The following is a 15,255-nucleotide window of genomic DNA, read 5'->3' as shown; positions in this document are numbered from 1 at the left end:
GGTCTGTAGCTGAGAGAAACTTGGGCATCTCCCACACCGCTGTTTCTTAGTTCCCAAGAATGCTGCTGCTGTTGGCGTAGTTGCTGTTGTTGTTGTTGTTGTTGTTAGAAGTCAAGGTGTCTTCTGATGCTATAAGCTGCAAGCTGCATGTAAGTTTTCAAGGTGTTAATAATCTGAAGAATGTTGTTGTTGTTGTTGCTGTTGTTGTTAGAAGTTAGTACGTCTCCTGATGTTACAAGCTGCAAGCTGCACACAAGTTTTCTAGACGCTAACAAGTTCTCAAGAGGACTAACGTGGGGAACAACACTGGAGAGATCGGAACCAGGCAGACCTCCCCAGGTTCGCGGCTGGAAGTCAGGACGTCCCCTGGTGTTGTAAGCTGCATGTTGCTGGAGGTCTTCAAAATGTTAGAATGATGAGAAATCACCAATGACAAATGACCAAATGATGAAATAATAATAACTACACTGCCAGCTGAGGTCTGTCTTATGTATTTTCTCAGATATACCTTAGAGCCAAGTTTCTTGTTCCTGCCTCCCCCTCCAGGAATGGCCAGTTCTTGAAGTGTCCGGCAGTTACTGATAATGAATGTTGTCCATCCTGACAAAGGGTCAATTCATCTGGACAAGCAATATCTCCTGTTCTTGCTTGGGACCATCAGCCCAAGGTCTTCCAAAGCCTGACAACATGCCTGTCACGTCGTCCTGATATAACTTAGCTACTTTTTCACGTCATCTGTTGATGTGGGTGAAACAGAAAGAACGAAGAGGGAATGCTCTCAACCCCTGATCAAGAATTTCTTTAACCCTAAGCTAACCATCACCTCACAACATGGACAGAACAACAAACATCTCATGTCTCCCCTGCTCAGGATAATGAGACCAAAGGGGTAATTTACTCAACCCCTGATCACAGCACAGAAATCACCTCACATACAGGAACAGATAAAAGCTAATAGACAAAAGCTCACATCAACCAATGAAGGCAAATTTTCTTTAACATCTTTCCTATAGTAGACATTTCTCCAAAGAGGACATGCAGATAGCCAATAGACATATGAAGATACTCAATGTCACTAATCATCAGAGAAATGAAAATTAAAGCTAAAATGAGATACCACCTCACACCTGTCAGAATGGCCGTCATCAGTAAACCAACAAACAACAAGTGCTGGCGAGGATGTAGAGAAAAGGGAACCCTCATGCACTGTTGCTGGGATTGGAAATTGGTGCAGCTACTATGGAAAACAGTCTGAAGATTCCTTAAAATGTTAAAAATAGAGCTACTTTATGAACTAGCAATTGTAGTTCTGGGTATCCAAAAAAATCCAAAACACTAATTTGAAAAGATATATGCATACCTATTTTTGTTACAGCATTATTTAAAATAGCCAAGATACAAAAGCAACTGTGTCCATCAATAGATTATTGGATAAATAAGTGGTACATATATACAATGCAATATTACTCATCCATAAAAAAGAAAAAATCTTACCATTTATAACAACATGAATGGACCTGGAAGGTATTATGCTAAGTGAAGTAAGTCAGGCAGAGAAAGAAAAATACAATGTGATCTCGTTTATATATGGAATCTAAAGAATAAAATAAATGAACAAACAAAACAAACAGACTCATAGATACAGGAAACAAGCTAATGGCTGCTAGTAGATGGGAGGGGGTTTAAGTGTGGGTGAAAAAAGATGAAGGGATTAAAAAATACAAATTGGTAGTTACACAGTAGTCATGGAATGTAAAGTAAAATATAAGGAATATAGTTAATAATATGATAATAACTATGTATAATTCCAGGTGGGTACTAGACTGACTAGTCAGGGAATCACTTTGTTAATTATATAAATGTCTAACCACTAAGCTGTACACCTGAAACTAATATAAATTAATATTGAATGTTAACTGCAACTGAAAAATTTTAAAAAGCCGGGGGGAAGTTGAAAAGGAATAAGAGATTCAAATTTCCAGGTATAAAACAAATAAGTCATGTGCATGTAATGTACAGCATGGGGAATACAGTCAATAATATTGTGATAGTGTGTACAGTGTCAGATGGTTGGTTACTGAACTTATCATGGTGATCACTTCTTTAGGTACATTAATGTTGAATAACTATGGTGTACACCTAAAACTAATATAATATTGTACATTAGCTATATTTTAATAAAAAGTCATTTAAAAAAATAAAGAAAAATATAAATGTAAGGGTTTGTTTCTGGACTCTCTATTCCATCTAGCTATATATCTACTCTTATGGTAGTATCATGTTGTTTTGCTTCCTGTAGCTTTGTAGTAAGTTTTAAAAATAAAGAAGTATCATTCCTCAAACTTAATTCTTCTTTTTCACTGTTGATTTGGTGATCCTGAATTCCTTAAATTTATATAGTAGTTTTAGGATTAGCTTGTCAATTTCTGCAAAAATGTCTTCTGGGATATTGATAGGGGCTGCGTTGAATCTATAGATCAATTTGGGGAGTACCTGCCATGTATAAATATTCTTTCAATCTGTGAATATTGGATACTTTCAACTGATTTAGTTCTTTAACTTTTTTCAACATTTTCTGGTAGTTTTCAGAGTATAAATTTTGAGCTTCTTTTGTTAAAATTTATTTCTATTTTACACTTTTGAAATCTATCATAAAAGGAATTGTTTTCTTAATTTCACTTTTGGTTTGTTCATTGTTATGTATAGAAATACAATTGATTTTTGTACATTGACCTATGTCCTACAACCTTGCTGAACTTATTTATTTCTTGTGATATTTTTAGTGGATTCCTTAGGATCAAATGACTTTTAAATATATGAAAAGAGACCAATCTCTATTACAGTGAGAGAAATGCAAATAAAAACTATCATGGGATATAATTTTACTCACCTATTAAATTGACAAAGATCTAAAATTTTGATATTGTTGTGTGGGTGTAGTGTCTATTAACACAAACACTCACACGCTGTATTCAGGAATCCCATTTCCAGGAATATGTTCTACAAGTATATATTCCAGATTGCATACAGGGATGCGTAAACAATATTGAAGGAATATGTGATTTGTAGGCATGTCATTGTTTGATTCCATTTATAAAAGTTCAAAAACAGGCAAACTAATTTATTGAGAGAAATCAGTATAATTGTATCATCATACTGTTTAATCAAAATCCTTCAAGATGTTTCTTTTAATAATGAGGACTTCCTCCTTCTCAACCTAACCATAATGTTACTATCATCCCCCTGCCACTAAAATAATAACTCCCCACTATCATCAAATATCCAGTTTGCTTGCTGTTTGAAAGTTATTATCCATTTCGTAAGTATTCCATTCAGTTCAAATCCTGTACCCAAAAATTATTATAGTAACTTTCTTCATGGTCTGCTATATTTCATGATTCCCATTGCAAATTCTCCTCTAGACAGCACCAGATTGATTGAACTAAGTCAACCACAAATCTGACCCAACATTTTTAGCTGTTTCCTGCTAGATGATGAAACTTCTTACACGTGTGTAGGTCGGCATAAACTTTATTTTGATCCTGACATTACGTTGTAAGAGTAGGTAAGGAGAGTTTAAAGTCCCCAGTATTCTGGCGTTTGAGGCCCTTCACAAGCTCTGTGTCCTAATAAATCCATAAGTTCCAGTATTCCCAGAACAAGTCATGCATTAATTTATAACACATAGTTGTTGAACACTTACCGTCCCCTAAGAAGTATGTTGCTAAGGAAAATAGATCTTGTTTCTGCCCTCTGGACTTTATAATAGGGAGGGCAACAGACAATACCCAGTAAACAAATCAACAATGTATGTAATTACAAAAGAGACTCAGAACTGCAAAGAAAAAATTCACAAGGATCTAAGTAAAAGAGAATAGAGAGGACAATCCACTTGTGCAGGCGATCAGGTGAGGCTTCTCTGAAGAAGTGACATTTATAAGCCTCCTTTACAGAAAATGACCTGGAGGGAGGAAAGAGTGAGCCAGAGGAGGAAACTGCGTATGTAGTTGACCAGATGGCTAAATTCTGCTCCTGCTGTTTCTCTCTTGGAGTCATTGATTCAATAAACATTTCCTTAGCATGATGTGATGTTCCCTCCATGACCTGTAAACATTCTTGTGTATGTACACATAGCATCCTCTCCAGAGGCTAATGCAGCAACTCCTGCTGATAGGGTCCATTGGATACTTGTTGAGCCAGGGAGTGGAAAAGCTCTTCTGTTATAACTTTACATTCAGCAGTGCTGTGAGAGTGACAGTGACAGTTTTCATTGTTTGAGAGAAGCATGGAAGGGGCATGGCACTCTCATTTGTGATTTTGCTAAGGTTCCAGGAACAAATTATCAAGCCAAAAATGAGTGTGGAGAGAGTACCTTCTGAGAGACAGGATTCCAGAGAGAAAAGTGGCCCTCTTTGACACTTCTGATCCCACTGCTGCCAGACATCCAAGCAGAGAGAGTTGCAGCAGGCCAGTTCCCTCCTTCTTTAATAGGAAGACACTTTAGTGTGGGGTCTACCTGACCTGAGGCTTCCATGGAATCGAGGTTGCCAGACCCCTTCCATTCTGAATGGGAAAGGAGGGGACTCATATCCTAGTTGAGGTGGACCCTAGAGAGAGCATTGGGGGAGTGGGGAAGGGGTCAGAAGAAAGGGGGCTTGGCCTAGAACTGGGTGTGGCTTCTCCAGGGCCAGCATTAGCATCTTAGGGTGGGAACCTGATTGTTTTTCCTAACTGGTTTACTTCCCCTAGAAGAATAACTTTAGCATTTATGTTGTGACACAAACCTGGGGAAGCCATCTAGAGACCACAAAGATTCTTCTGTAGAGTCATTAATGAACCCCTTCTCTTCCCAGGCTCTATCCTAGGCAGTAGAGATACAGCAGGGAAAGGAATCAAAGGATCTGTCCTCTGCAAGGGTGATATAAGATAAGATGACAAAGGGTGATGAGAGGCTTAGAGAATCTACTGTCACCAATTCCAGCCTCCTGTAGCCAGGAGTGGAGGGGTTCCAGGCACAGCTGAGCTCTCCTTACCCCTTCCCTTCTTTCTGGTCCAACTGCTGGCCAGCCAGGAAGGCTCTGGATCTTGTACTTCCTCCTGTAGAGTGTGTACCAACATGGCTGTCAGTCAGAGAGATCTGGCCCGGCGCCTGATCAGGACCATCAGAGAAGAGCTGCCTCTGTCCTAGTGTGGCCACCATCTTATCGGGATTCACATGTTCGGGCTGCTTCATCAGTGTAGCCACAAACATATAGTCACAGGTGGGACTGGGAGAGCCAGCATGAGCCCCATCCATGAGGGTCAGTGTGTTCCCCGTGTAAAAACCCTGAACACCCCCATTTCAGTGACTTTGCCCCCACTGCCTGTGACCAGGCTGTGGGACCAACTGGGGGTGACCCAGGCAGCACTGGGGAGAGAGCATGCCCACCAAGCTCATCCACCTAGAGGTTAAGCCAATACAAAGAAATATCCCTATGTAAGGGGTATATACTGGGTTCTGAATACTTTCTGCTGTGTTGCATAATTGAATAATTATGTAACTAATTTGAAAAGGGTTGGTTTCCAAGTATCACATCAATGTCAGTAGGGTAGATATACCAGGGTTCACCGTGCGTCTGAGTTCGCTCCACTCCCACATCACAAATGTGTAAAAAAAATACTAAATGGAGCCACTTTAAAATGGAGTTGAGCTGCCATTCCAGAACTGCCTTGCAGTCTTTGCCTCAACCCTTTGGAATGTTAAAACGGGGCAAAATAACCTTTGGACTGGGCCTAAAGCAACATTCTATCCCAAACAACTGTTTGCAAAAACAACCAGAAAGCAGTTATTATGACTACTGGACTGAAAATTAGAAACATTCTTTAGAATTAGCATCACTAAGTTAGCTTATCTGCCCCTATAGAAATTCCTTCCTTCTATTGATGTAATTGTTCCCGTTCCCTTTCTTATAAACAGCCCTTTGCCTCTGCCTCCTAACCTGAACACTATTTGGGTTTCTGCCCGAATCAGTACTTCCCCAATGGCTATTCTTTTGTATCTCAAATAAATGCTTGTTGTCTCACTTTGGCCATTGATTTTCAGGTTAACAAATGTATTCATCTTTGGGGCAGAAATTCCCATATTCCCAAGTAGGAACCCAGGGACACAGCATTAAAAGAAACATAGGCCCTACTATAGGTATAAGCAAATATAAATTCCTTCCTGCAGGAGGAAAATAGATGTAGGCCATGCAGACCTCAAATCCAGAAGTCAAATGTGGTTGAGAAATTGTAAAGGAATGAACTATACCAGGGGTGCCAAAAAAATGTATACAAGTGAACACTTTGGTCAACGTTGCTGAAGCAGTAGTTCATATAATCAGAAGTGTCTGGATGCTGATGGTAACCACTTTGAGCACCTCTTGTAATTGCAGAAGTCAAACGTGACTTGTATTCATCTTTTGTTACAAGTATATAGTGAGTATTACAATTTTAATAGTTTTCCTTTCTTAAAGTGTGTATACACTTTTTGGCACCCTCTGTATATTTAGGTTTCTGGAAATGTTTGGTCAGCAAGTCGGAAGAGAACGGGGCAGCCTGTGAAGCTGAAGCAATGCGGCTTACTGAGCATTCTAGCAATTCATGAAATAACTTGAATTCCACTTTTCCAGCTTATTTTGAAAAAAATTAGCTTTTCAGAAAAGTTGAAAAAATTGTGCAATGAATACACATATACCATTATCTAGATCCCAAGTTGTTAACATTTTGCTCTATATGCTTATCTCTATAGAAAACACACCTGTTTCTGAGCCATTTGAAAGGAAGTTGTAGCTGCCACAAGCTTGACTTTAAATAATTCAGCACATATCTCCTAATAACAAGGCATTCTCATTAATAGCCATTACCACACTGAAACCTTTAATTATGATTCAATAAGACTGTAATATTATTCCACAAAGTTCTCCAATTGTCCCTGGAATCTCTTTCATAACTTCTTTCCTTCAACCTGGTGTATGATGAAGGGTCATGTGATGATTTGTTGGTGGTCTCCTACTATGTTTGGAGTGATTCCCAAGCTTTTCTGTGCTTTTCTTGATACAGTGATACCTCGGTGTTCGAACGTAATCCGTTCCGGAAGAACATTAGAGTTCTGAAACGCTCGAAAACAGCCGACAGCTAGGCCTCAGGATCTTGAACTCAGAGGTCGTGTGACATGTTTCACTTCTGATTCGTGTTCGAAAACCGAAGCATTTACTTCTGGGTTTACAGTGTTCGTAAACTGAAATGTTCGTCAACAGAGACGTTCGAAAACGGATGTACTACTGTATTGACTTTTCAAAGAGTCTGGTGGAGCTGTTTCGCAGAATGTACCTCAATCTGGATGTCTGATTTTTACCCAGTGGTGACTAGATTCATTTCAAAGATTTTTGGCAGATATATATGGGTGACATAAAAACCCATTTTTGACATTAGGCATGCTAATGAGCAAGGATTCAGGGGGCAGTTGAGATGCTACTAGAAGAACTGGTAGATGTCATCTGGAGGGCGTGACCTTTTCTGACATAGGGCTGGCTGAGCTCCCCTGCCTTGATAGCTTCAGTGACCATCACTAGAGGCAACATTTAAACCAGGGTTTCTCAGAGAGGGGGCGGGGGACACGACACAACACATTCGGCTTTTTCTGGAGACATTTTTGGTTGTGGTACTGTTGGGGGAGTGGGTGTACTACTGGCATCTAGATGGAAGAGGGCAGCGATGCTGCCAAACATTCCCCTTGAAAAAGAATTATCTGGCCCCAAATGTCAATAGTGGTGAGGTGGAAAAACCCAGGGAGCCACTGATGTGTTCCAACCAGCTCCTTGGCACCATTCCTCCTTGTTCCTGAAATGCTCCACTACCTTCTGGGGCATCAGCATTAAACGCACAAACAAAAGTAATAATTTCCCAATACTTGCTAACTGCTAAGTACGATGATTCACTTTTATACGTCTGTATCTAAATTGGCCCTCTAGTTGGCCTGAACTTCCCGTGCCTGCCAGTGCTTATCTGACACGATCAGTTTGAGCAGGCACGTACCAACTTTATTTGGAGAAAAGGGTGCTAGTGAAATCCCAAAGAGTATTGCAAACAGGCGTGCTGCAGGTTAGTGTACAAAGTGCTTTCTAATAATAAGTCTTGTCATTTACACTGACAACACTTGGGGAGGCGGTGTATTATGATATGGCTGTGCTTTCGCACTTGAGGAACCACGTGGAGAACACCGGCTAGTGGGAGCTGGAGGGAGGGTTGTTGGGGGTAAGGCGAGAGCCTAGGCTGGAAGTGGGGCAAGTTGGGGGAAGCGGAGAGCACCAGGCAGGGGTTGGGGTTCAGAACCGGGATTCAGCCTCCAGGTCCCCCACTCAACCCCGCAAGAGTCAAAACTGTTCCTTCCTCTCTATTCCTGCAAACACCCACCCTAACGCTCAAAGGGCTTTTTAGGATGAAGCAAAGTCAAATAAGTTGACCTGCGCATGCCTGGCTCCTGATCTCAGGTGAGCCCGGCGAGGTACTCCCGTTTGCGGTGGGGGCCGGCCACTGGGAGGACGTCAGGTCTTGCAGAGGCCTCCCAGACCACCCATCCGCCAGGTAGGGCAGTGAGCAGGTGCGGTCCGGGTCCGGGCCACCGAGGAGTCCGCGTGGGAAGCGGGCCCGCGGTGGATAGCGCGGCTCTGCCCGCGGACGCCGTTGCCAAGGTGTCTGGCCTCATCCCGCCGGTAGCGTGAGCGCCGCAGAACACCTTGCTTCAATACAAGGACAAGGAGGGCTGGTTAAAGGCCTGCCAATGATCGAAAACGAAACTTCCCTGGAGGCCTAACTTCCGGCGCCAGTCTCGTCCACCTCGGCTCCCGGGACTACGCGCTCTGAACACCGCCCTTTCCCGGAAAGCACCTGGAGCGTGGCGGTCTTGCTCGCCTACCCCGCCACCAGGTGAGAGCAGCTACAGGCCCCGCCCCACCAGACTCCGCGCGGTCACCCCCCAGGTCCCGCCCCTCTCAGTCCTTCCCCGCCCGCCCCACCTCCAGGTGAGCCGCGCCTGGCTCCGCTCTGTCGCCCACCAGGCCTTGCCCCGTCGCCCGCCAGGCCCTGCAGAACTCAGTCCTGCCCCGCCCACCCTGCGGCCAGGTGAGCAGCGCCAGGCCCCGCCCACTGCCTGCAGCGCCTGCGCAGTGCAGCCCTTCGGGCCGGGGTCGAACCGCGCAGCCGGCGCAGTCGGCCGGCGTAGTGCGCGTGCGCCGTGCGGCCGGGGGCGGGCGGCGGCGGCGGTGGCGGCGGCGGAGCGGGGGCGGGGCGGCGCCGTCTGGCTCGGTCGGGGCGGGAGCGCGGCGCGGGACGGCGGGCCCCGCGGGCTGCGGACAGCGGCCTCGGTGGCCGGCAGGTGAGGCACGTGCGTCGTGGGGGAGAGGGCGCCGTGAGAGGGGCGCGTTGGGCTCGATGAGGGGCGGCGGCGCCCGGGGAGCGACGGGCCGCGGCTCATTGTCCGGGCGGCGCCTGCACAGCGCCCCCTGCCGGCCGGGCCGTGGGTGGGGGCCTCGGGCTGCACGCCTTTGTTCGCCGCCCCCGCCAACATGGCCGCCGCCCCCGGCCCGGCCGCACCGCGCGCTTTGTTCCGGACGCCGCGGCTGCGCGGTCCCGGGGCGAGGGGGGGGGGGATCGTTGCGGCGGGTGCCAGCGGGGGCGGGCGGGGTGAGTGTTGTGTAACCCAGGCTGGGGAAGGGGAACGGGACCCTATGGGCGTGGGAGGGGCTGGAGAGAGGGGGAGGGTAGGCGTCCCCCGGGGCGCGGGAGGGGGGTTGGAGGGCTTGGAGGCTGGGAGGGAGGGAAGGAAGGAAGGAAGGAAAGAAGGAAAGACGTGGGGAGGGGAGAGGAGAGGACGGGTCCCCCTGGGCGGGGGCGAGGCAGTGCGGGACACTGCTAGGGGAGGGACAGGGTTGTGACCCCAGGGAGAGAAGGGAAGGAGTTCTGTGGATGGGCCCCTACAGCCCAGCGCTGCCCTCCTGTCCTCGCGGTGGGCTTTGCTTTGGCACTCCTCGTGACGCCCACCGCCCCATTTTTCTTGCGGCACCCTTCACCCTAGGCTCCTTCCGCGAGACGGGCGGGTGGCGGGGTCTGCGCACTCACACACACACTTTTTCTCTCACTGTGACCTTGAGCGCATTCCGCAGCGTTTGTGGAGATGAATCGCACGACACGGAAACTGCGCAGTGCCTTCGGTTCTGTTCTGCCCGCCTCTCCACTGGGGGTGCGACCCCCCCACTACCAGACTGGGTTTTAGTGACGGCTTCCTCAGTAAATGCCACGAAATAGGCATCCCAAGTCTGTTTGCGCAGTTGTTTCATATTTATTTGCTTTCTTTGACTTGTGGGATGGAATTCCGGGTTTTGGAGATGGTTTTTCCTGCATGTTGAAGTGGCAAAGGAGGATTGTTTAGCTACACATCAAAAAGCAACACAATACATTTCAGTGTTTTAAAGGCTTACACTACATAACGGTAACGTGGTTTCTGCCAAAGACGACATACCTACCAAAATGCGAATACCTATATAACTTTCTTCTGTTGGAATTTTCTAGAGGGAACTCTGCAGTTGGAAAAGATTGATAGAGAATACAGTAATTACTTTCTACGTAGCTTTTGTTAGGAAGTGAAAATTAAACCTGTACTGGGGGTGTATACTAGAACATCGAGCTTGTGAACACTCTTAGAGACTTAACTTTTGTGAAATTTCAGTTGGGGTTCAAGTGAAATGAGGGAGGCTTCTCCCACCTCACCTCCCCCAGCCCTAGTTAATGGGCAAACACCAAAAAATTGTAGCTACTAATTTACAGAACGTTTATTATCAATCTTGATTATATGTAAAGATTGCACAGTATGTGTCAAAATTATTGGTAGTTTCTTGTGAGAAATAAAATAGAATTTCTAATCTTCTGAGTAGTGAAATGGTTACTGTTAAAATGCTGTGAAATGGGTAAGGAAAAAGGGCCTTTAGTCATCTCTTTATGTCTAATTTAGGATTTTTAAGACTTTCGATGATTCCGGGAATTCCGCTAAGACTGTTTCTGACAATACCTTTAATTACCGACTCAGAATACGGTAACAATATTTACTTAGTTTTGGAATCCAAAACTGTGTTACTTAAGGTGGTATTATTTGTGACACAACAGACATCCCACTTATGATTTTTCGACTTTACGATGGTGTGAATACAATATGCATTTAGTAGAAACCGGACTTCAGATGTTGAATTTTGATCTCTTCCCCACCTAGTGATATGCGGTACTATACTCTGGCGATGCTGGGCGATGAGCCACAACTCCCAGTCAGGCCTGTGATCACAACCAATGCTCTACTGTGGACTGTGTTGCCAGTGATTTTTGGATATTGTGTTTTGGGTTTTTGCATCCCGTCATGTTTACAAAACACCCATCTGTGTGTCCTGTTTCTGGTTAGAAGATGAAGGCAGTTACTCATGAGTAATTGCCTAACCCAACTGCCTAGCTGAAGGCTAATGTAAGTGTTTTGAGCACGTTTAAGGTAGGCTAGGCAAAGCCATGATGTTTGGTAGGTTGGGTGTATTAAATGCATTTTCAATTTACAATATTTTCAATTTAACGATGGGATCTTTGGGATGTAACCCCATTGTAAATTGAGGAGCATCTGTAGCTCTAAGAGATGCTACAGGAAAAGTGGTCACCTAAGTTTGGTAAACTGCTGTGTCCTTTTCTGCTCCCCTAGGGTCACAATTCACATTATTCCATTAAAGCCTGAGAGAAACAGTGCAGTAGTGTTTTCCATATTTGGCTCCAGATCCCTTTTTGTTCTGTTGTTAGTGTAATGTCTATTAACATCCATGAAGTCTAGGTAATGTTGGTCATGGGTGTCCACAGTGTATCTTAGATAATGAGTGGTACTTCTCCTTTAATTGTGAACTGGGAGATTGTTGTGGTTTCTGTGTGCCTGTGCACTTATGGGAAGTAGTACCTCAAATTTGACTGTTATTGTATCGAGATATTATGAGAGTTATTAATTTGAAGTCTTAACTAGAAGAAATTTAATTACAGTGTTTTCATGTCCCCATGACTTACCTGATTACACAGTTACAACTTCCCTGGATGCATTCCTTAATTGTTAGCATTTTTTTCCTGGGATGTTACAAATACATGAAAAGGATACTGTTGTTTCTGGAATTTCTCATGTGGATTATTTAGAGATTAAAAATAATGCTGTTGGATATTTCTTTTGGTTTGGCTGTTAGCAGGATCTTAATTTGCTTAGAAAGAACAGTTAATATATATCCACGTAAGTTTATTAAATGCTTAATTAAATATTTCTCTTTTCTTTGAATAAAAAGAAATTGGAAGAGGGGAATCAACTATTTTGTCCAAGTATTTTGTTCAGTTTGGAAGACATTATGGTGCTGTGAAGAGGAGATGAGTTCTGGAGTTGGATGTGGAGACAGTATGGCCTTTCAATTCAGAAGAGTTGGGTTGCAATTCAGCCCTACTGGTCCAAAGCCACATAGCTGATTCATCACGTAGCCATTTAAAACTTTGGATTCCTCAGCTGTAAACTGGGATGAAACCTATCATCTAAAGCTATTATGAGAATTAAATGGACACTAGAGTTTCCAATACAGTTCCTGAAAAAGAGCAGCTGGTGCCAAACATTGTTGATTTCCTCCCGCTTCCTGCTTTTGAACTTTGCTGTAGTTATTAGCATGACTTTTTCATGTTGAAGTAACCAGGTTGCTTAGTTGTGCCCAGTATTCAATTTAATTTTTAATTAAATCTTTATTGGGTGCTTGTTTTATGCTCCTAAAATTGGCATAAGTCCTTTCTAGAACAAGTCATGTATGGACATAATATATAAAGATGTGCCCTTAGAGACCTCACAGTCTGGTAGGAAGATACACATGTATATAATGAGGAATTCTATTGAGGGTATCTGGAAAGAAGGTTATGCCCCTGCAGAATACAGAGTAGGAGAGCATGGAAGTCTAGATGGAGCGACAGCAGGAGCAGAGGCATGAAGAGAGTGTTTGAGACCTTCCTGGGTTTGAATCCCAATAATCCTCATTATGTTTTACTCTTGTGTATGTTGAGTTGTAGAATGGGATGAGGACATCTACTTTATCAGGTGTTACGTTTCAGTGCGGTGGCTCCTGGACACATTAAGTGCTCTGTGGGGATTAATCATGATGATGATCGCCCCTGCTGACACCACCTGTAGTTTGTCATCGCCAGTTTGTCTAGGGATCAATTTGGGGCCAGATTTTAAATAATTCTACATATCACATTAAGGCAATTGGTATTTATCCTGTAGGTGATGGAAGCCATCGATAGGCATTGAACATCATGAAAGGTGTATTGGAGGAATCTGCCAGTGTAGTATCTCTAGTCTTGAGCGTCCAGCCTGCTGGAGAAGTTAGGTGAACTCATTTGAGGCAGGAGGAATCAGTCTGGAGTTACTAGAATGTTGCATGTGTTGACTTTTGGGGGATTGGGTTGGGTGGGGGGAGGAAGGATTCATTCAACATGGGTGTTATCCAAATGTTGAGAGAGTAAATGAAAAGACTAGTAAATTATTTTATACCATTTTAGAGATTTTTATTTATTTTTTAATTAAAGTTTATTGGGGTGACAATTGTTAGTAAATTTACACAGGTTTCAGGTGTACAATTCTGTATTACATCATCTATATTATCACATTGTGTGTTCACCACACAGAGTCAGTTCTCTTTCCATCGCCATATATTTAACATTTTAGATGTTTTTAGATTGCACTAATGTCTTTAAAATACAAAAACAACAACTTTTTAAAAATTTAGATTATTTGTTTATAGTAAGTTCATTTTGCTTATAGTTATATCCTTATAACCTAGGTTTAATTTGTGAATCTGCATATGACTTACATATTTACCTATAAATGATCTATACGTTGTAGACATGTATATGATCTATATATCGATCTGTAATATTAACTCATCATCTATCTGAATAGTCTTAGCTTGAGTTTTAGGTTCTGATACAAGCGATAAGAATGTCCTTTTTACTTTGGAAGGATTGGTTTGTTGTTGTGAGCTTCCTTTTTGCTCTCTCTCTCGGATCACTGTGGTCCATGGATTTTGTGTATTCAGTGTGTTTTAATTAGTTATCATTCTTTTTCCCCAGCTTGCCCTAACTTGAGTGTGGTGTTGTCCTTTGAAGCTAATTCTCTTCCCTTGGACACAACCTCATTAATCTTTGAACTGTTTCTTGCTCCTGACACAAGATGTCTGAGATGCATTTTGTGTTTTTCTTGCCCAGTACCTGTCAGCTGGTTCTTTCAGCCTCTTTTATCTGGGAGTGGAATTTAGGTACCAAAACCTGGTGCTGTGCACCCTGACTGCTACTGGGATGCCCCAGCTTTCACTGGGTATACTTGGGAAATACATAAATTTTGATTTTGTATTGATATTTCCAATTCATACTATTGAAAATTTGCATTCTTAGCATTAGTCACTTTCCTTTGCCCTACAATATAAATATAGTAGTTTGAAAACACTAATAATAAACTGATTATGGGTTTATATCATTTTTATTCTTAAAATGTATCCACATAAGGATATACAGTTAACATTCTGAATTACAGAATCATTTGAAAAGAATTTCCCTCTGATTATGTACCAATTTGAGTATTAGTTTGGTTTATTTGCATGAAATCCTTAGTTTTTTTTCTTTTCTTTTTTTCTTATTGGGGAAGGGAAACAGGACTTTATTGGGGAACAGTGTGTACTTCCAGGACTTTTTTCCAAGTCAAGTTGTTGTCCTTTTTCAATCTTAATTGTGGAGGGTGCCATTCAGCTTCAAGTTGTCTTTCAGTCTTAGTTGTGGAGGGCGCAGCTCAGCTCTAGGTCCAGTTGCCATTCCTAGTTGCAGGGGGCACAGCCCACCATCCCTTGTGGGAGTCAAACCGGCAACCTTGTGGTTCAGAGCCTGCGCTCCAACCAACTGAGCCATTCGGGAGCTCAGCGGCAGCTCAGCTCAAGGTGCCGTGTTCAATTTTAGTTGCAGGGGCCGGAGCCCACCATCCCTTGTGGGACTCAAGCTGTCAACCTTGTGGTTGAGAGCCCACTGGCCCATGTGGGAATCGAACCGGCAGCCTTCGGAGTTAGGAGCACAGAGCTCCAACCGCCTGAGCCACTGGGCCGGCCCTCCCTAACTTTTAAGGATTGCTTTAATTTAATGTATTTTTTTGGTACG

At 43.5% G+C, this 15,255-nt stretch overlaps 2 protein-coding genes across 7 annotated transcripts in view; one reads left to right on the top strand and one right to left on the bottom strand.

Moving 5' to 3' along the window:
- Positions 1 to 6,821: 6,821 nt before the first annotated feature.
- On the bottom strand, positions 6,822 to 10,355 carry LOC141571257 (uncharacterized). Its single transcript, XM_074331511.1, has 3 exons — positions 10,138 to 10,355; positions 9,036 to 9,744; positions 6,822 to 8,759 (listed from the first exon to the last, which is right to left on the bottom strand). The coding sequence occupies exons 1-3, from the start codon at positions 10,353 to 10,355 to the stop codon at positions 8,565 to 8,567; spliced, it is 1,122 nt and encodes a 373-aa protein (XP_074187612.1). The 3' UTR covers positions 6,822 to 8,564.
- SPIN1 (spindlin 1) overlaps positions 8,925 to 15,255 on the top strand; it is a 70,000-nt gene continuing 63,669 nt past the window's right edge. For 2 of the 6 annotated variants that reach the window (XM_074330227.1, XM_074330225.1), the window contains exon 1: positions 9,293 to 9,394. The gene's annotated coding sequence lies outside the window, so the exon portion shown is untranslated. Of the gene's footprint in view, positions 8,947 to 9,062; positions 9,395 to 9,562; positions 9,703 to 15,255 lie in introns of those variants that run through there. The other 4 variants (XM_019721170.2, XM_074330228.1, XM_074330224.1 and 1 more) reach the window with 4 other exon arrangements.

Source organism: Rhinolophus sinicus, linkage group LG04 (genome assembly GCF_036562045.2).
Source record: "Rhinolophus sinicus isolate RSC01 linkage group LG04, ASM3656204v1, whole genome shotgun sequence".
Lineage (NCBI taxonomy): Eukaryota > Metazoa > Chordata > Mammalia > Chiroptera > Rhinolophidae > Rhinolophus > Rhinolophus sinicus.
Note: the sequence above shows the minus strand (reverse complement) of the source record. Positions and strands in the feature narration are given on the sequence as shown.

What these genes read in the sequence shown, in the direction of transcription:
- LOC141571257 (XM_074331511.1), bottom strand. Translation starts at nt 10,355, where the DNA reads ATGAAACAACTGCGCAAACAGACTTGGGATGCCTATTTCGTGGCATTT. An exon ending in GTGAGAGAAAAAGTGTGTGT is followed by an intron (nt 9,745 to 10,137) that starts GTGAGTGCGCAG and finishes CCACGCCCATAG; the next exon opens with GGTCCCGTTCCCCTTCCCCA. An exon ending in CAGGCGCGGCTCACCTGGAG is followed by an intron (nt 8,760 to 9,035) that starts GTGGGGCGGGCG and finishes CTTGTATTGAAG; the next exon opens with CAAGGTGTTCTGCGGCGCTC.